Below are 22,345 nucleotides of genomic sequence, written 5' to 3' on the forward strand. Positions count from 1 at the left end.
CTTCCACTTGCTCCAATCTGATTTTTAAGGTGGTATTTTCTTCAGTGGTCTTTTGGACCTCCTTTTCCATTTGGCTAATTCTGCCTTTCAAGGTATTCTTCTCCTCATTGGCTTTTTGGAGCTCTTTTGCCATTTGGGTTAGTCTATTCTTTAAGGTGTTATTTTCTTCAGTAATTTTTTGGGTCTCCTTTAGCAAGTCATTGACTTGTTTTTCATGGTTTTCTTGCATCTCTCTCATTTCTCTTCCCAATTTTTCCTCTACTTCTCTAACTTGCTTTTCCAAATCCTTTTTGAGCTCTTCCATGGCCTGAGACCAATTCATATTTTTCTTGGAGGCTTTTGATGTAGGCTCTTGTTGACTTCTTCTGGCTGTATGTTTTGATCTTCTTTGTCAACAAAAAAGGAATCTAGAGTTTGATTTTGAATCTGAGTTTGTTTTCACTGCCTGTTCATGTTCCCAGCCAACTACTTGACCCTTGAGCTTTTTGTCAGTGTATGACTGCTTGTAGAGTAGAGAATAGTTTGTCCCAGGCTTTAGGGTCTAAGCCCTGCTGTTTTCAGAGCTACTTCTACTCCACCATCACCCCAAGCTCTGTCACAGCAGTGCTCCTCCTCCCCCAAGAACTGCCAACCAGGATCGCAGTCCAGATCCAAGCAGGGCACAGCAAGAGAACCTTCCTTTGTGCCCACAAAGTGCTCCTTGCACTCCTGCTCTGATCTGCTACTAGATTCTTCCCACAATGTGAGCCAGGGACTTGGGAAGCAGCTGATGCTAGAGCTCTGGAAGCAGCCTCAGGAGCTTCCTGCTGCTGCTACCACCACCACCACCACCTCCGCCACCCCTAGGGCTGGTGGCCCGACTGGTCTCAACTTGATTCCGCAGTTTCCCACTAACCTGCTCTTTGGTGTTTGTGGGTTGAGAAGTCTTGTAACTGCCACAGCTAACTGATTCAGGGCACTACGCCCTGTTCTGCCAGCTGATTCCTGGTCTGGTCTGTCCTGGTGCAGCCCATGGTGGGCTGTGCTCTGCTCCCAGCACTGTGCGATAGACCCTTCCCAGCAACCATCCAGGCTGTCCTGCGCTGGAGACCTGTTTCCCTCTGCTATTTTGCGGGTTCTGCAGCTCTAGAATTTGTTCAGAGCCATTTTTACATGTGTTTGGAGGGATTTGGGGGAGAGCTTAAGCAAGTCCCTGCCTTCCAGTCACCATCTTGGCTCTACCTCGCCCCCCCCCCCCAACCTGGTCACTCTTTAATTGCATTGTGGACATAAACAAAATATTTAGATCATTCCAGTGGCTCTCAAATTATGTTCCAGGAGCTCTGATGATCATCAGTATGTAATATCAGTACTCTTGTTTCTAAGGAGAACTGATGCTTTTTCTCTTCTCCTCCTCCAAATAGCTGAACATTTTGACACAAAACATGTATTACGTAGCTGAACCTTTTAGATAATTAACTAAGACATATATAAATATTCCACTGGAGTAAATACGCTAAAGTTGCTTGCAGTGACACTCTCCTCTTAGGGGCAACAAGGTGCTCTATTTGGGGTCCCTTCTTCCCACAAGTAGTTCTGAGATATGGTGGGGACCCTGCATTCATTCTCCCAAAACATAGCACAAGAGGCTTATATGTGAGCAGCAGCACCCACTGGGGTTGATTCCGGTCATTAGAATAATTCTGAATTTTGTGAACTGGCAAAGGATATTGACGAGAATATCATAATTAAAAAACATTTAAAGACAATACCATCTCATTGTTATATAATGGCACTGTTTTTCTAGTTAATTCTAATGAATTATTTTTATGAACACCAAGTAGGAAAAGAAAAAATTCCCTTATTTGATTGCTTGCCATGTTGGTGTTACTTCTTCCACAATTAACAGGGATACTTAATTTTGCAGAACAGGGACAACAAATCTGAGATAGGGGAGACCTAGTTTAATGTTAATTTTTGTGTGTGGGGGGGTAGGGTTTGGTTCTTAGAGTCATAACTTTAGAATTAGAAAGTTGAGGGTTCCTTTTCCCTCATACACTTGCAAGTCAAGACGTCACCCTCCTGAGGTCATTGGTCCCAAACAATAGCAATACAAATGAGGAAACCAGGGTCAGGAGAAATTAAAGGACTTACCCAAGGTCATGTAGCTCATCATATTTCTACCACACAGTAAGCTCCATCAATATATGCCCACGGTGCCCTGGGGACACTGCCAAAAAAGCTAATATAATCTTAGAACTGAACAGAGACACTTGAATATAGACTAAATCTTATCCGAGACACTTTTCAGAAAACTGCGAAAAAGGGCTCCTACTTACATTAAAGAATTTACAACAGAAATGATTAAATTCATGTAGCAGAAAGACTGTGAAAGTATGACAGATAAGATATTGTTAGTGGAAATTGTGGCCAGAAGCATGTGCAAGTTATGTACTTTTAAAATATTTCACCTTAGGATGAGGGGGCCAGGGGACTTTGAGATTTTAGAATTTAGAAAATCAGCTGGTAAAATGAATAAGACAGATTTGATCTGCTCCTGCCCATGGACTCCCCATTCCTGCCAGAGGTAGTATCAAAAAAGGATTAGACTTATTAGACTTATTCTGCAGAGAAGAGAATTGGGATCAATGGGTGGAATTTACAAGGGAGTAGATTTTGATCCAGCATAAGATGTTATCTCCTCCTAGATCATTGCCTTGTCATGGTAGAGGAGCTTGTTTAGCTCAAATGTGAGCTATACTGTGCAAGGTTACCCAAGATGGACAGGTCATAGTGGAGGATTCAGACAGAAGGTCTGGAGAAGGAAATGGCAAACCACTCCAGTATCTTTGCCAAGAAACCCCCATGGACAATATTAAAATGATGAAAGAGATGGCACTGGAAGAGGTTGGAAGGTGTCCAGAACGCTATTGGGGAAGAGCAGAGGAAAACTTCAAGTAGGTCTATAAAGAGTGGAGTGGCTGAGCCAAAACCAAAAGGACACTCAGCTGTGAAAGAAAATCTGATGTGGCAGCCATTGACATTGTGCAGAAATCTGGAATGTGAAATCTATGAACCAAGGCAAGCTGGATGTGGTCAAACCAAGAGGTGGAGAGATTAAACACCAACATCTTGGCTATCAACAAACTTAAATGGATGGGAATGGGTGGATTTAATTCAGGTGATCACTGCATATACTACTGTTGACAAGAATCCCTTAGAAGAAATGGAGTAGCTCTCATAGTCAATACATGGGTGAAAAAAACACTGCTGGGGTACGATCTCAAAAATGACAGAATGGTATCTGTTTGAATCCAAGGCAAACCCATTCAACATCACAGCAATACAAGCCTATGTCCCAACCACTGATGCCAAAGAGGCCAAAATTGGTCAGTTCTGTGAAGACCTAAGACATCTTCTAGAAATAGGATCAAAAAAGATGTCATATTCATCTTAGAGGATTGGAATGCTGAAGTAGGAAATCAAAAGGTGATTGGAATGATAAGCAAGCTTGGCGTTGGAGTACAAAATGAAGCAGGCCAGAGACTAATAGAGTTTTGTCAAGGTAACTCACTGGTCACAGCAAACCCTTTTTTTCAACAATGTTATTTTTATCTTTTGACAGAAGATTTTCTTAAATAAGCAATGTAAAGAAATAGAAGAAAACAATAGAATGAGAAAGGCAAGAAATCTCTTCAAGAAAAGTAGAGATATCAAGAGAGTGTTTCATGCAAAAACAGGCATGTTACTCTTCTCAGCAATGCAAGGTTATAAGACAACTCCAAAAGACTCATGATGGAAAAAGCAATTCACATCCAGAGAAACAATTACGTAGTCTGAATGCAGATTGAAGCAAACTATTTGCTCCCTTTTTTTGTTTCTGCTTTGTTTCTTCTTTCTCGTGGTTCATTCCATTGATTATAATTCTTTACAACTTGACTATTGTGAAAATATGTTTAGTGTGGAGATTTCAGATTGCATGCTGTCTTGGGTGGGTAGGGGGGAGAAGAGGGAAGGGGAGAAAATTTGAAACTCAAAAACTTGGGGAACTGAATGTTGTAAACTAAAAATAAATAAAATTTCAAAAAGAAAGAAATTCATTGCTCAGTCAAAAAAAAGGTGTGTTAAAAGATAAAAATGTTAGGGACTTATAAATCAAAGAGATCAAGAAGAGGTGGTAAGAAAATACAGAAGAACCATAGAAGAAGAATCTTAACATCACTCATAACCACAGTTGTGTGGTTATTGTTCTAGAGACAGACATCCTGGAGAATGAAGTCAAGTGGGCTTTAGGAAGCATTGCTAACGGTAAGGCTAATGGAGGTGATGGAATTCCAGCTAAACTATTTAAAAATCCTAAAAGATGATGTCTGCGAGAGTTGGATTATAAAGAAAGCTGAGTGCTGCAAAATTGATACTTTGAAATTGTGGTGCTGGAGAGGACTTTTAAGAATCCCTTGAACAGCAAGGGTGAATCTGTCAGTACTTAAGGAAATCAATTCAGCCTATTCATTGGAAGGACAAATACCAAAGCTTAAATACTTTGGCCACATAACAAGACGGGACTCATTGGAAAAGACCCTAATGTTGGGGAAGATAGAAGGCAAAAGGAGAAGGGGATGGCAGAGGATGAGATGAGTGAATAGTGGCATGGAAACAACGGAGGTGAACTTGGACAGACTTTGAGAGATAGTGGAGGTTAGAAGGACTTGGTATGCTAAGGCCTTTGGGGACATGAAGTGTAGGACGTGACTGAATGACAGTAGCAAAGAGAAGTGTCTGACAATTGGTAATGTCTAAAAATAGAATGGGTTGCTTCATTAGCTTTTGAGTTCTCATCTTTGGAAATGCTTAAGCCGAGGTTGGCTGACCAAATACCTCTTGTGGAGGGGATGCCTGCATAGAAAGGAGGTGGGGGGCGGGGATGGCTAGAAGACCCACAAGGCTTCCAGATAAGGAACCCGAAGGCTAGAGAGGTTGTGACTTGCCTCATGTCCCACAGCTACTCAGAGGCAGAGTCAGGACTAGAACTCCAGTAATCTTGCTCCCAGTGCGCTACTCTCTTTATGTTAGCCCATTCTACCTCTTGATTATGCCCCATCACTGCCCCCACACTCCCTTCTTAGAAGAGGATTGATGCGTTCCTTGGGAGGTCAGACTACCTGATCTTCAAGGACCCATTCATTTACCAGCTGCCCCATGGGACCACAGCACCATAGGTCTAGAGTTGGAAGAGACTTTAGAGCACCTAGTTCAACCCCTTCGTTTTACAGATGATGAAACCTCATCCAAGGTCGCCTAGCTATTAAATGGAAGAGCCAGCATTTTAACTTGGGTCTTGGTTCTCTGAGTTCACCCACTCTTTTCCTTTGTACCACTGGTCATCCACTATATTAAATGAGCCTTTATTAGCTTCATCATTCAGTCATTCATTAATCAAACATTTATTAAACACCTTCACCAAGAGAAGTCTTGAAGCTCTATTCAATCTGTGGCATGAGAAAAGAAGGGAATAATAGTTATTTTTTTGTGCAAGAGATGCATGAAATGCAAAGTGAACACGTATTTGCAAGGTAGCTTTCTGTAGTTTTAGCAGCTGGTTTATTAGCAATCTTTCATGTCCCTTTTAGATTCTAAAATAATATGGTGGGCTATCCCTTTAAATTTTTTTTTCTGCAAAAGGAACTAAAATGTGTATATATGTACCTTTCCTCCTTCCTACCTTTCTCTGAGGATTCTAAATATATCTAAATCACCCTCTCTGCCCTCCCTCCACTTTCTGAACTAGGTTTGGATATGGTTCATGATGAAGTCAATACTGTGCTTTCACGGGCTGTGGCTACCCAACTTCATTCACCTAACAGGGTGCCTCTCATGGGTTCTCAGCTCTGCGTTAAGCCTAGGGACATGGCGCTGAGCAGATTCTGCATATCTCAGCAGAGTGAAATTTTGGGAATGACATGATTATTAGGTGTTTCTGATTCATTCAGTTTATGGTTCATTGTCACTCCTTCCATGGCTGAAATTTCCATTTACTGTGTACCTTTTGATCCCTTAAAATACTTTAAAAAAGGCAATCAGCATAATTTCATATGCTGTACTGGCATGTGATATAAACACTATTGAATTTTTGGCATTGCTCTGTCAAATCACAGATTCCCAAATGAGAATCACTTTGCTCATTTTTATAATTCATTGCATATCACCTCCGAATAACCTTGAGTGATATCAGCTAATGACATTGGAAAATAAATAACATGCTTTGGAATTATATGAAAGAGCATATGTTGTAGGCCACGGTTGATTCATAGCTTTATCACTCAATAATGGTCTTGATATTGCTCCGTCTAAGCTATTTATCCAAATATATAAATGAAGTGAGAGACAGTGTGGCATGGTAGATAAAGAACATTAAATGTAAGACAAAATCCTCTTTTGTTTGTGTCCTACTAAAGTTGAGTATGGATGAAAGGAGGAAGGAACAAATGGGAAATAGAATTATGTGTTTATTATAGATTGATCTTTTGAAAATACCTCCAATTCAACAAACATTAAATTCCTGTTATGAGCAATGGCTGGTGTTTGGGGCTGTGGACACAAAGAGAAAAGCAAAGTAGGCTCTGCCGTCTAGGAGCTTCCAGCACCTACGCAGGTAAATAAAAGTGAGATAGTCTAAGGAGGGATGAAGAACCAACAACTGGGGGAATCCAGAAGGCTTCATAGAAATAGCACCTGAGCTGAGCCTGCCCTCCTGGTCAAAGGGAAGGCTCTTGCAAATGCATGGGAGATGAAGTGTTAAAGGCAGGGGGTGGGGAGAGGGGTGGAGACGAGGACAATTAATGGTGCCCTTTGGCTGGGATGTAGAGTGCATGTAGGGGTTGTGATAAGACCAATATCTATCATTATCTTCTCACAACATTAGGTTAGTCCCTCCCCTCCTCTTTCTATCTCGTGAGTTTTCTCTAAGAGGAGACAAAATGGTGCCAGGATATGATTGGCCCATTTTCCTGATGCTGCTTCCCGATTACCCAAGGGCATAAAAAGTTCCATACATTTGCAGTTGGGGCCTCTCCTACTTGGTGGATTTCTGAAGACCGCACGAGTTGCCAAATCCTTTTCTTATGACCAGATGCAGTTCAACATGGAGTTAGATGAGAGAAGCCAAGGACCATCGTATCCTTGTTGCTTAGCCTTGCTGTGTTAGGGCAAAGTAAATTTCCTCTTGTTAACTGCTGAATGACTTGTGAGGGTCTCCATACAATCCAACACTGAATCTGAGGTAGGAGAGTGTGGGCACTAGAACTGCCTTTGACAGGAATGATGTGAAGGTAGGTTGTAGCCAGATTATGGAGGACCAGACTCAGAGGAGTTTGAATTTTATCCTAAAGACAATATGGAGCCGCTGATGGTTTCTGCATAGAATGTTGAAATGACCAGACCTTTGCTTTAGGAAAGGCATTCTGAAAGCTTTATCAAGGATGTGTTGGTAAGGAGAAAGATTGGAGTCCAGGAGACTTTCTAAAACAGTTGAATGAAGTTCAATGGAGGTGAGACCTACAGTGGTACTTTGTAAATGGAAAGGACATAGATACGGGAGCTATTTTGGAGTTGAAAATCAACAAGACAAGTGATTGATGTTAGATGTGTGGGTTGAGAGAGGGGAGACAATCAAAAAGGACCATAAAGCTATGAATGTAGGTGATGGGAAAAAAAATGTTGTTGCCCTCAGCAAATGGAGGCTTTTGGAGGAGGAACAGGTTGGAGGTAAGGAAAAGATAATAAATTTTGTCTTGGACATCATGAGTTTGAGATGCCAATGGAATATCCATGCCAATGGTTGGAATCAACATCCTGACCCTAAATGTGTCCCTGTTAATGGATTGATAGGATGTAGCATCGTTTAAGACTTCAACCCTCCGAGGCAAAATCAGATCAATCTGAGAAGCCCCTTTTCATTTGAAATAGATTTTCTGATCCTTGAGATTTGGAAACTGTGTGAAGAGGCTTGGGGGGGCTTAGTGTCCCTATCTCCAATTGTAGCTGAAATGTGGAAACAATGCATTTTACAGCCGGGCTAGCCTCTGTGATCTTAGCTTGTTGACTAATTCAGTACATCATTCCTCCCTAAGGAAGAAGGCAACCAGGAATTCTGGGATCTCTAAACTCTTCATCAGTAAAAGTGTATTGGAGGGGATGGAAAGAGAAGAACACAAAATGAATTTTAGTTCATTGAAGTTGTTTATTTCTTCTCTTATGTTCAGAGTCAGAGAGACCTAACAAACATTTATTAAGGGCCTACTATGTGCCAGCCCTGTGCTAAGTGCTAGGGATAAAGAAATTATTTTAAAGTGTTTACAGTCAGAGAGGAAAGAAAATTGGCTTTCGGAGCCCAGGAATTTATATGATTTTCTTTATCAGTATCATATATCAACCCAAAGAATATTTCTTTACCACGTCAATAGGTGCCATTGGGGAAAATAAGCCCTTTATCTCACTGAGCTATGGTAAAGTTTAACTTTTAAGAAATAAATTTAGAAAAATCAAATTTCCACATACTATTAAATTATAGGGGCATAGACCATTATTCATCAAAGAGGTGGCTGTATGTAAGTCATTTAGATCAGTTGTTTGCCTGCTAGCTGGACAAACATTTATTTTATTAAAAATCTTTTGAAAAGGAGCTTGTACTATACAATTCAATTAACATTTATTAAGCAGCTACAATGGACAGAGCGCCGAGTGCCGTGGGAGGTACCGGGCATAGCCACAACAGTAATGATAATGGCATTTACATGGCATTCTGAGGTTTGTAAAGCACTTTACAGGTATCTCATTTTATCCTCACTACAATCCTGGGAGTAGGTGCTATTGTGTATTTCCATTTTATGGAAACCCTGGCAGGCCTAGAGGTTAAGTGACTTGCCCAGGTTCACATAGCTAGTAAGTGTCTGAGTTTGGATTTGACCTTGGGCCCTCTTGATGCCAGGTCTGGCTCTGGCCACACGTTGTGCCATCTAGCTGTCTAGGATTCAGCAACAGAAGGAAAAACAGGCCCTTCCTCCAGGGATCTTACATTCTCTTGGGGAGAAAAAGGGAGCGTATTCACTTTTGGTCTGCCTTCCTCCCTGCCCACGTTTCCTTCACATAAAGTCGGGGGATGAAGGACTCTTCTCCCATTCCTCGGTATTCTCCCCAGGCTGGGTCGTCCTGGTTCCTCATCTGTAAAATGAGGCTGCCTACCTCCCAAGCTCGTTGTGAGGGTGACATGAGACAAAGTTTGTAGAGTGCTTAGCACAGTGCCCGGCACACAGTAGGCACCATATGAACGTTAGTGATTGATATTAGCTATTATTCTTGTAAGTTTCCTCATAGGTCTTATTTCCAGGCTCTTCAGTCATCATCAGAGGAGTATTCAATGGAGATCCATACTATTACATGAGAGAAAAGCCTTGCAGCTGGATGATAGTCATGAGTACGATACCTGGCACACAGGTGGCACTTAATAAATGCTTGTTGCTTTATGATAGAACAATATTTGGCACACAGAAGATTCTTAGGGCAGCTAGGTGGTACAGTGGATAGAGTGTCATGCCTGAAGTCAGGAAGACTCATCTTCCTGAGTTCAAATCCAGCCTTAGATTCTTACTGGCTGTGTGGCTCTAGATAAGTCACTTAACTGTGTTTGCTTCACTTCCTCATCTGTAAAATGAGCTGGAGAAGGAAATGGCAAACCACTCCAGTATCTTTGCCAAGAAGACCCCATCTGGGGCCATGAAGAGTCAAAAGTGACTGAAATGACTGGACAGCAATGAAGTTCCTAATCGATTGTTGATCAATGATGATGACGATTATAAGCAGCTATACCTGGCAGATATTAGACAATTAATAAATTCTGTTTGATTCATGATGATGATGAGCACAGTACCTGGCACACAACTAGTGCTTAATAAATGCTTGTTGATTGATGGTGATGATATCAATCAACAAACACTAATCAATAAACAATAAACAATGATCAATACACACTTATTTATGCAGCTAGCATGTGCCAAGCACTGTCTTAAGTGCTGGTTATGTGGATTTAAAATTAGAAACTGGATTTCAAGGAAGAAAAATTCGCAATCCATTGATTTCCAAAGTACTTTATGGAATTTGTCATCTTGCCACTTTCAAACAGAAAAACTAGGGTATTGGAACAAAACTAGACTTTTTTTTTTTTAAATCAGAAAGGAAAAAAAATATAGAGGGCTCCATGCTCCAAGTGTGTTGTCTGGAAGCCTCCTTTTACTGTTGGCATAAAGTTTCTCCCAAGCAGTTGCATTTTTGATCAACATTTGTTGTGTTACCAAAGATCAGTCACTGAGCCAATGACAAGCTATCCTTGACGCGTCAAGTTTTTATTTCTGGCTTTGGCTTCTGCACATCTAATATGAAGCAATCTATAATGGAGGAGACTGACTGTCAGCTTTGCAAAGTGACAAGCTTTGTGAGGAGGAAGGCAGACTGCCCTGGTGTCAGTCGGAGAGGATTACAACAGATATCCCTGGTCTTGATGGCACTAACCCAATCTGAAAAGCTGCAGACAAATCTGAATTTATGCTTTATCATCAGGCTGCCAGATGGGTTCAGGCAACTATATGTAAAAATTCATGGTCTGTTACTCGGTAATTGATGTTTGGAAGGAAGCTATCATATGGGGTTTTACTGTGTTTGTTCCTGAATGTCAGGAGAGTGTCTTTAGCTTGTAAAAGGTTTTGTATTGTTTTGTTTCGCTCCTGTGACTTTTACAACTATGCAACAATGGGCAGCAGCCAATTACTTGAAGAGGAAAAAGAACGATATGAAGATGTTATTTTTGCTTTACAGGTAGTTACTGAAAATCATAATTATGTATATAAATATATGGTGAGAGATACAGATGATTACAGGCTCCATTTTGTACATATAATAATCAAAATCAGCATTTTATCATTTTGCCCAATTTCTTGATAGCACATTCTTTCTGTAGAATGGAAATGATAATGGACCATATATCTATCCCCTTGAGGACCACCCCTAGCCAAGTTAGCACTGCTTTAGAACCCATTTCCATCCCAAGAAGAAAAAGGTATTCTGCATTAGCTACCATAGCAAGAAAGAATTCAATTGTGTTCAACAAATATTTATTACTATGCATTAGGTTGGACAATTGGGATTTGGGTCTAGGATTAACTAGGGGGGAAGACTGCCTTTAAGAAATTGTATGATCCCTTTAATGACCCCAATATCCTCCCAGAAGCAAATTTTCTTTTTTTATTATTATTTTTTAAAATGTTATTGATATGTTTTGGTTTTATGGCATCTGCATTTCACAAAACATCATTTCTTCTGCTCTGAATCCCAGAGAGCTATGTCTCGTAGCAAAGAACAGAAGAGAGGGTTCCTCAAATAAAAGAATAGAAATAATAAAACAATTAAGAAACAATAAAATAAATAATAAAATGATAACAAAAGGAATGGGTTCCTCAGAACTAATTGACATAATGAAAATGTCTGCCATTATGTGTAGTGTTCCACACTCATAGACACCCCACTCTATCCCACCTCTACAAAGAAGCAGGAAAGGATGAGGTATTCTGTTGGGTTTGTTGTCTAACTATGAATGATGGAAGAAGTGAAATCTCTGAAAAATTAAAAAAGTATCCTACAGAGGGCAGTGGAGAGGCAGATTGTTGAATGTAAGTTAGCTTTAACACTTAACATGAGAACTTCAAAGATGAAATAGAATGATGTATGAGTGATAAAGAAAACATACTACCCCTTGGTCCAGGGCTAGGTAATGGGATGATAGCTGGGGCCTCTCCTAGCATTCTTGAGATTCCAGGAAGAATTGGGGAGGGTCTCTCGGCAAATTGGGTGGAATCCTGGTAGTGAGCTTACTGAAGGGAATGGACAAAAGGTGCCCAGGGTGCAGGGGTCAGGATGGGCAGTGATCTGATGAGGTGGTGGGAACTTCCACCTCAATTTGTATGGATGCAAATTGCCATGCCAGGTACTAGGGCCACAAAGATAAAAATGAAAAATAGCCATACCCCAAGACATGCCTATTCTACTTTATGAAGAGTTTCATTTAATATCCCTGCTTTGGTTTTGAGGAGTTCCTTTAAATTTATGAGGACTAATTTGCATTTGGTAGCCTTAGTAATGGCTGCCCCCCCCCCCCATTGAGAGCCACCCTATAATCTTCACCATTGTCTAGTTGGCTCCTGTTGTGCTAAGTTCTCCTTTCATTATCAAATGGTTTGATTTCAAAAACAGATATGGTTTTATTGACTCTAAAGAAATGAGGCTGTCACTGGGTAGTCTGTGGGGTGATGAACTTTTGGTAACAGCAACTCAACAAAGACCATCTATCTACTGAAGCATAGTTGGACTTATGGTTTTTCTTGATGGAAGGAGTGCCTGGGCTGGTAAAATCACAGCTCCTTGAGGAATTTTTCTGGCATGACTCTTTAAACCAACTTCAGATTATTGTGAGTTTCACCAAGGAGACTTTGTAGTGTTTCTGCCATTCTTTGCAATTAGCACAATCTCTTTGGCAAATAGGAGCATTTGGAAACCTTCAACATGAATAGGGAATCCATCATCTACCTGTTTGGACTTTGTGGGGGACATCCTACGTGATCAGAGTAAAAAAAATGATTTCCCCTTCTCTTCCTGGGGAATTTCTGAACCTAGAATTATAGGACCTGGTTTGGAAACCTGGCTCTGCTACTGGCTACCTATGTGATTCCGTGACTCGGTTGCCTCATCTGTAATAGGGCAATGGGAGAAACCAGGCAAGGGGAGAAGTTGGACCAGATGACTTCTACCAGGTTCCTTTTGATCTTGAGAGCAGCCGGAGCTAATGCTGTTTTATTTCCTATACATTCCCCCAGCACTTAGCGCAGTGCTTGATACATGATAGGTGCTTAACGAATCTTTGTTGACTTGGCAGTCATATGCTAGGATCTCTAACAAAATGTCTAGTTCTTCTGTTATCTTTTTCAGTAGAGTCTGGGTATTTGGTGGTATTGGGTTCCACTGACATTAGGTAGAGAATCCAACTTGTATTGGTTTAGAAGTATGAAACAAGTAGATTTGCCTTACATACAGCACAGAATCTCAGGGCAAGATTATGGTTAAAAAAATTATCTGCACTCATCCTTTGTAGTCCTATCATCTTAATCTGCCTTAAAATTAACTTTTGAAAAGTTGGCTTTCTAAATTACTTTGTCTTAGAGTCACCCTTACCTCTGCCATAATTCTTGGCTTATATGGCAAGCAGAAATCAATTTTGGTGGGGTTCGTGGAAATAAGCTCTCTTTTCCATTCTTGGATTTTTGCTATTTGTACTGTAATTCAACATTTTATAGACTAAAACACAGTGTATAATAACAGTCAATAGCAGGCTGGCCACAATTTGCCAGGATTGAGACTCTGGCTATCTAGACATTAACAATTGTGGGCAGACAATGGATTGACTACTAGAGAAAAAGACAGAGTTGAAAGGCTCAGACTTTAAGGTGGGTAAGTTAGCTAGGGTCGAGTGAAACAAACAGGCAAAGTTTAGAGTCTGGGAGAGTCACTAAGAGACTATTGATTTTGAATGTGAGCTCTGATCTTAGAACAGAAGTTGTTTGTTTTCTGCCCCTAATTTATTTTTTTCTTCTATGAATAATATTTTATTTTTCCCAATTACATGTAAAAACAATTTTAACATTCATCTAAAAAATTTCAAATTCCAGATTCTTTCCCTCCTCTTTCCCCACCCTGAGGCAGTAGGCAATTTGGTATAGGTTATACGTATGCATTCATGTAAAACATATTTCCATATTAATCATGTTGTGAAAGAAAACACAGACCAAAAAAAACCCTACAAAAATAAAGTGAAAAATGGTATGCTTCAATCTGCATTCAGACTCCATCAGTTCTTTCTCTGGAGGCAGATAGAATTTTTCATCTTGAGTCCCCTGGAATTGTCTTGGATCATTGTATTGCTGAGAATAGCTAAGTCACTCACAGTTGATCATTATACGGTATTGCTGTTACTGTGTACAACGTTCTAGTTCTGCTGTCTTTACTTTTCATCAGTTCATGTAAGTCCTTGCAAGTTTTTCTGAAATCATCATGCTCTTCATTTCTTATTAGCATAATAGTATTCCATTACATTCATATACCACAACTTGTTCAGCCGTTCCCCAATTGATGGACATCATCCCCCAAGTTCCAATTCTTTGCCACCACAAAAAGCTGCTATATTTTTGTACAAATAGGTTTTTTCCCCTTCTCTTTGAACTCTTTGGGATACAGACCTAGCAGTGGTATTACTGAGTCAAAGGGTATGCACAGTTTTATTTCCCTTTGGGCATAATTCCAAATTGCTCCACCAACAATTCTGCGCCTAATTTAAGCACCTAATGAATGGCCCTTGGTCTACAGGTGTGGGGTTCAGGAGTGTGCCGGTGATCCTTGCCTTTGATTTGCATGGCATTAGAGTCACCAGGATGACTGTCACATTTTGATACAGTGTGATGTGTACTGATTCCATGCCCTTAGCCATCCTATCCTCTTCTCTTCTGTCCTTCACTGCAGAAAGGTTTTGAAGGAAATATCTGTTGGAGACCTGAAGCCAAATGAAACAGTTCAGGCAAACTTGGAAGCGCAGCTCCTCTCCAAACTTGACCACCCAGCCATCGTCAAGTTTCATGCCAGCTTTGTGGAACGAGATAATTTCTGCATCATCACTGAGTACTGTGAGGTAAGATGTTGAGCTAATTCTGCAGTCTGATAAGGACATTTCTTCTCCATTGGAAACCAGACTGGAGTCATCCTGCTGGAGAAAGTCTCTCAAACAAAGCCATCTTGGGAACATGGGCACCAGACTTTGGATGGATCTGAACACCTGTAGAGCAGTGACCTCTAGGAAGCTAACAAGTTTCAAGGGAGGGTTTTCTTCTTTTGGTTCCTTAAAATCATATGCTACTTAAAGAGAATCATTGTAGCTGAATGTTAGGAGAATGCCTTAGGAAACTAGTTAATTTTTTTTTAAACTCAAACAGTTCCCGCAGTAATATCATGTGAATTTGAATTCAGTGATGTGGGATAATGAATGTATAGCACCTGTGGGATTCCCTTCTCATATACAGGGCTCGCAGAATAACTACTCTGGGGTTGAGGTGCTTTCTGGGTCCACAACCACTCAGCATGATAGTTTATGGGCACCGAATGATATTTACTTTTTCTCTAGCAAGCCAGAGGACCCAGGTAGTTCAAACTCTAACTCATGAATAGCTTTGTAGGATTTGCGATAGAAAATCCCCCTGCTCCCCATTCACCTAAGGGACACTCTCACATAAATATACATGTTACCAGTGGGGAAGATGCTTGCAAAGGGATCATGCATGAAGGGCCCACGTGTGGGGAATATGTTTAGAGACCCAATTCACATCTCTGATTACGCAGAACTCTCAGTGTCTTCTGGTGATTCCTAATGCTGCTCTTCTTAGGTTGAGGTATCTCAGGTGCTTGTTCTTCTGGGCTCACTGGGTGTGGTATTTCTGCTGACCACACTGCTCTAGTGGTTCATTGGGCCCACTGCTTGTTTGACACGGTGTCTCTTCTAAGCCTTTCTCTTGCCACCATTTTCTGGGCTCATCTCTTTGGGGCCATCCAAGCCATCTCAGCTTCCGCCAGCTAGGGTATGATGGCTAAAACCTCTCCTAGGTAGAGTCAGGCCAGCAAGCTCTTTAGTCCTAGCCACCACACTCAGCTGACAAAAAGCAGGTGGAGTAACCTCAGGGAAAGGTTAGATATATCCTTTTCTAACTCCCTGGGAGCTCAAAACCTCCTGTTAAAGAGAACTATTTAACTTAACTCTCCACACTCTTTTATACTCCCAAAATCCAAGATGATTTGGTTGTAAAGGATGCAAGCTAGGTGTTTTCCATCCTTTTAGCCTAAATTCCTATCTTTATTATGTGTATCTGTCAGTTTGATGCAAAATATAGTTTTGGTACTATATTTTGCCCAGCAAAAACCTTAGTTTTCCTTTAGATAAGTTACCCATTTTCTTCCTACAGAAACATTACCCATTTAACACTTCTGTGCCTTCTTTTATCCATTTATGAAGTGGAAATGCCCATGGCCTTCTATGTTAAATATTTGAGTATTTTTTTATAATGATTTTCAACCATTTGTTAACTTAGCCTAAAAATTCTCTTCCCAAGCAATGAATCGTTATTTGGTTTTGAGGCCCTTTTAGGTTCTGCTGGGGGGTGGGGGGGAAGTAAAGATGATGTCTAGTGTGGAGGGGGGCTTGGTGTGAAAGTGGCCAGGAATTAGCAAGTAGGCCTTGTTCTAGAGTGTGTTTTTTTAAGAAAAAAGAAAAAATAAGGGTTCATTGCTTTGTTTTTAAACCCAAACAATTCCTAATGGGTGTTTACCTTTATGGAAACCTCTGTTTCCATAGCCACTTAACATAATAGTTCATAGGCATTGAATGGTATTTACTTAGTGGGTGAATTTTTGCCTTTAATGTCAGTTCCATGTGTTTTTTCACACTGGCAGACTAGCGAACAGCACAGGGGAAGGGAAAGATTGTAAAGGGACTAGATTTGGGCAAGGAGAATCTGTTAGACCATCCCAGTTCAACAGTACCACCTCCATACATTCCCCTAATGTAGATTCATTTGGGTTACAAGGTGCTGGGTCATTTAAAATGCAAATCTCCCCCCCCCCATTAAACCTTATTCATGCTTTATGGAGAAATTGCTTTAATTAAATAAAAACTCATCTGAGTTCTAGTTTTCAGTTTGCCTAGGGCCTAGTTTTAGCCAATGCCTGATTTGATGCAGGGACCAGTTTGTAAGGCTGAAAATTTTAATATTCTTCTAGTTAAGGCCTATCTCCCTAATTTCAAGGTAATCAGTTTAGGGTCAGCAGTTCTGCCCAGTGTCTTATCCCTCTTCTCTTTGGAAGAGAGAAAAAAAAATAAAACAAAGAATAGGAGGGGGAAGAAAAGGAGAAAGCATGGCTATGTTTACCCCTCCCTCCTCTCCTCTCCTTTTCTCTTCTTCCTCTCTTTTCAGAGTTCTGAGGTTTTCTCTAAAAGTTTAGAACACTTCCTTAGGAATAAGGAGGGGCCACTGTAAAAAATGCCTGTTTCTTCCTCCAAGGGACGTCATGAAGATCTACTAATTAGCTAGTCAGTCAATCAACAGTATTTATTAAGTGCCTCCTCTGGGGATACAAATACAAAGAACGAGACAATTACTATTCACAAGAACCCTACCTTCTGACAGAGGATTTTAACTTTTCTTTGTGTCATGGACCCCTCTGGCAGTCAGGGCAGCCTGTGGACTCCTCAGAATTATATGTTTAAATTCACAAAATAAAATACATTGGATTACAAAAGAAACCAGTTATATCAAAATAGTTACAAAGGTATTTTTAAAAACTCAGGTCACAGACCCGAGGTTAAAAGCCCTCCATTTTAATGGGTTCAAGAGATGGAGTTGCGTGTGTGAAAGCACATTGAGCTTTTAGTAGTCGTGTTAAATCCAGAGGGGTGGTGATATTGTTGTTATTATTAGCATTGAATGCTGACTTATAACATCAGCTGAATGCTTATTAATAACGCTAGTTATAATAACTAACCACATGGCCCACAGTATGGGAACTATACTTTTGGCTCTTCGTTAAGCTTGCATCCTTTACAACCAAACATCTTGGATTGTGGGAGTATAAAAGAGTGTGGAGAGCTAAGTTAAATAGTTCTCTTTAACAGCAGGGTAAGGGGTGACATCAGTCACATGTAGAAAGTTGCTAAAGAAATCCAGGGAACTCCAGGACTCCTGGCATGGAAACTGAACAATCATGGCAGCCTCAGCTGGCTGCATTTGGCCTCTGTCCTCTTCATATCCAGGCATTCTGCCTGACACATGGCACATAGGGTGTCTTGTGACCGAGCATACTCTTCAGGAAATAACAGTTCTTCTTGTGTCCGAGTTGTAGGAAAATCAAAGCTCTGTTGTCTCGTCTCATTAAAAGCAAAGGCAGTCTTTAACACTGTCGTACCAGTTTATAATCAGGCCCATATCAGACATTTTCTCATTGGACCACCTTGGGCAAGTCCCCTACTCCTCCCTGCCTCAGTTTCCTCACTTGTAAAGTGAGAGGGTTGCCAACCTGATGGCCCCCAGGGTCCCTTCCAGCTCCAGATCTGTGATCCTATGGTCTTATAAGAGTTGCACAGGGTCTGTGCCTCAATGTCCTCATCTGTAAACTGGAGTTGGGCTTGGTAGCGTCTAAATCTGTGATCCCTAGATCTTATGGCCTGCCAAAGCTTGACTTCCACTGTCTCAACTTTTCAAGCGTGTCCAGGGTCACCTCTCTACCAGAATGACGTCTCATAGCAGGACTTCAGAGGTATGAGTACAACACAAAACTAAAGTGCTACTCATTCATCATGTGTTTCTCAGCTTCCTTCCTTCCTCCTTCCCTCTCTTCTTTCTTTCTTTCTTTCTTTCTTTCTTTCTTTCTTTCTTTCTTCCTTCCTTCCCTTCTTTCTTTCTTTCTTTCTTTCTTTCTTTCTTTCTTTCTTTCTTTCTTTCTTTCTTTCTTTCTCTTTCTTCCTTCCTCCTTCTTCCTTCCTTCTTCCTTCCTTCTTCCTTCCTTCCTTCCTTCCTTCCTTCCTTCCTTCCCTTCCTTCCTTCCTTCCTTCCCTTCCTTCCCTTCCTTCCTTTCCTTCCTTTCCTTCCTTTCCTTCCTTAGCATTACGCTAGACTATGGAGATTTTATTATTGTTATTACTCTTAGACATAGTCCCTTCCCTCAAGACATTTATATTCTAAAAGGAAAATATGACTTGTAGACAAATACAAAACATGCCAGATACAGTATGAGATAGTAAAGGACAAATTAGGCAAGGTAGCATACGGAGAAACTGAGAAAAAAGGGATTACTTTCATATGGTCAGGGAAACCTTTATAGAGGAGAAAATAGATAAAATAGAAGATTTTATGAGGAAAGATGGTATAGAAAGAGCGTTTGAGTTGAAATGAAAAGAATTGGGTCTGAATCCTAGTTCTGTGATTTATTAGGCATGGGATCTTGACCAAGTCACTTAATTTCTTTTTTTCCCACTTAATGGTATTTTATCTTTTCCAATTACATGTAAAGATAGTTTTCAATAATCATTTTTTTAGGATTTTGAGTTTCAATATTTTTCTCCCTCCCTCCTCCCTAAGACAGCAAACAATATGATATAGGTAACACATATACAATTGTATTAAACATATTTCTACATTAGTCATGTTGTTAAAGAAGAATCAGAAAAAAGGGAAAACTATCAGAAAGAAAAAAAAACAAAAAATGAAAATAATATGCTGCGATCTGCGTTTAGACTCCTTAGTTCTTTCTCTGGATGTGGATAGCATTTTCCATCATGAGTCTCTTGGACTTGTCTTGGATCAGTATATTGCTGAGAAGAGCTAAGTTGGTCATAGTTGATCATCACACAATGTAGCTGTTTCTGTGTAAAAATGTTCTCTTGGTTCTGCTCACTTCACTCAGCATTAGTTCATGTAAGTCTTTTAGTCTTTTCAGGTTTTTCTGAAATCCGCTTGCTCACCATTTCTTATAGCAGAATAGTATTCCATTATATTCATATACCACAACTTGTTCAGCCATTCCCACATTGATGGACATCCCCACAATTTCCAATTATTTGCCACCACAAAAAGAGATGCTATGAATAGTTTTGTACATATGAGTCCTTTTCCCTTTTTTATGATCTCTTTGGGATACAGACCCAATAGCGGTCTCGCTGGATCAAAGGGTATGTACAGTTTTATAGCCCTTTAGGCATGGTTCCCCAGAATGGTTGGATCAGTTCACAACTCTACCAGCAATGCATTAGTGTTCCAATTTTCCCACATCTTCTCCACCATTTATCATTTTCCTTTTCTGTCATATTAGCCAATCGGATAGTTGTGCATTTCTCTTTCTTTAACCTCTTTGATTTGCCATCTGTTTCTGAGACAAGTGATGACCAGTATTATTGCTATCACAGTGACTTTGTAACAGCTTGGGTTCCCCCCCCCCCGGAAAAAATTCTCTGTTTTAAAACACTTCTTAATGGCTTCGATGAAAAAAAGACACATCTTTTCCTCTATGTGTTAATTTAAAAATTAAGGATAGTTTCAAAATGGATTGACCTGTTCTCTCAGACAGGTGGTGGGTTGCCATGGCAACAGGAGCTAGAAGGGCAAACGGAGCATCTGTAGATTCCCAGGGCTCTGCTAAGAGTCTAAGCTGCTGGGACCAGTACAAAGGACGTCATACATGTGCATGTGTTAGACCCTTGTTGTTACCAGGTGTATCCATCTTTAGACCCACAATTGCCTTCAAATCACACAAACCAGGTAACACCCCTTCTTTTCTTAGGGAAAATATTAATAGTTGAAATGACAGGCCTGCCACATAGGGATATGCTGTTAAAATCAGAGGAATGGAGTGCCCTTTTTTTTTAGTTTTAGTAATTACAGTGTTGTGCAGAGAAGGCTGGCCCTAATTAATGAGCATTAAATACAGAGGGAGGTGGGATTAGGTAGACAGATTAGAGAGATAGGCAGACAGACAGAAAGACAGACAGACAGACAGACAGATAGATAGATAGATAGATATAGATAGATAGAATACTTTTCAAATGCGCTAAGCATTATGCTAACCATTGGAACAGAAGGTGGTTTCATATCTCAAAGTTCTTGCATTCAGATAGGGGAAGACAAAGCATACAAGGAGGTGGGGAGGCATAAAGGCATCTGGGAGGAAGGTGGAACAGTCTGGAGAGTAAGTTGAGTTGCAAGTGAAGTGAGCAGCATCTGGTCCTCATGAGAATAATATAAATTATAGTTCTTTAAATCATCCTTATGATAAAATGGTATGTAAGAGAGCTCTCTAGCCTTTCAGCCACCTAAGACTAATTTGGAACTGTTGATCATAGAATATAGATTTAGGACTGAAAAGGAACATTTAGTCTAACCCCCTCATTTTAGAGATGTGGAAACTGAGGCACAGAGTGGTTAAAGCACTTGCCCACTCTCTTACAGGTAGTGAGTGCATGGCAGAGCCAGGATTCAAGTTCTGACTGTAAAGTCAATGTTATTTCTACTGCAGTATACACTTTCTGCGGCCTGAAAAGTGTGGACAGAACCGCTATGACGTTTAATTAAAGAACCCTCCCCACGCCCCTCCTGTGGACCTACGTGGCTGTAATTATCTCTGTATTTCCTTTCTGGATTTAGCTCAGGGCTTTGTATGGAATTGGAGCTTGATAGATGGTGGCTGAATGAATGATGCCTTCAGTGGAAGATAGAGAGGAAACGAACCTTTTCTTAATTCTTCCTCTCTTCCCCCTCCTGCCTCCCCTTCTCCAATCACGTTGAGCTTTGGATGCTACAGATTGGAAAGGGCAGATGTTGGTAAATACGTGGAGGACCACTTACATCATCTCTTTGTTTCCAAGGTAGCTCTTTTACATGGTTAATTATATAATACTGTTGGTTAGCGGACTGTATTGAGAACCCGCCCTAGGCACAGTGGTGGGATAAGAAGGAAACAGAGGACAGCTGTCAAAGTGCTTTCATCGTAATTGTGGAAAATAAGCATGTCCAGGACAAGGGAGCTGGGTGCCTCATCTCTCCAGGAATCTGCAAGTACTAAAAACAGTCTTTGGGATTCACAAGGATATTGACAGCAGCCACTGGAGAGCCTCGATCCTGAGAAGGGGCTTGTTCCCTCTCTATGTGGGTTACTTCTTTGATCAGGATCATGGACATAGAGCTAGAAGGGTTAGAGGAGTCATTGAATGCAGCCCCCCACCCAAAGGAGAGGCTGTGACTTGGGTGTGGAGGGGGTGGGACTGGGGAGTTTGAACCTAATCATCAGCCTCCCAAATCCAGGGATCTCTGTCCACGGTGCAGTGCTGCCCTCCTGGCATCATCTGAGGCTAAAGCTACCAAACCTTAAACGGCTTGGGGGCTCGGTTTAACTCAGCCAGGTGCAGGAAAAATAGAATAAAAAAACCCTCACTCTTTTTCACATGGCTGCTTGGTGGCACAGGGGATAGAGTAGTCCTGGAGTTAGGGAAAGACATAAGATCAAATCTGGCCTCTGCTGCTCACTGGCTAGGTGACCCTAGGCAAATTGCTTTAACTGCTGTCTGCCTCAGTTTCCTTAACTATAAAATGGGAATAATAAAGGTACTTACATCCCAGGGTTGTCCTGAGGACCAAATGCGATACAATTTCTCAGGTACTTGGCAGACCTTACAATGCTATGTAAA

The 22,345-nt window shown here is 40.8% G+C and overlaps 1 protein-coding gene across 1 annotated transcript in view; it reads left to right on the forward strand.

Annotated features, from left to right (window-relative positions):
• NEK11 (NIMA related kinase 11) overlaps positions 1 to 22,345 on the forward strand; it is a 268,164-nt gene that overhangs the window by 49,818 nt on the left and 196,001 nt on the right. The window contains exon 3 of the mRNA XM_036761946.1: positions 14,593 to 14,758. Within this exon, the coding sequence (XP_036617841.1) occupies positions 14,593 to 14,758 (166 nt within the window). The remainder of the gene's footprint in view (positions 1 to 14,592; positions 14,759 to 22,345) is intronic.

Source organism: Trichosurus vulpecula, chromosome 5, assembly GCF_011100635.1.
Source record: "Trichosurus vulpecula isolate mTriVul1 chromosome 5, mTriVul1.pri, whole genome shotgun sequence".
Classification (NCBI taxonomy): domain Eukaryota; kingdom Metazoa; phylum Chordata; class Mammalia; order Diprotodontia; family Phalangeridae; genus Trichosurus; species Trichosurus vulpecula.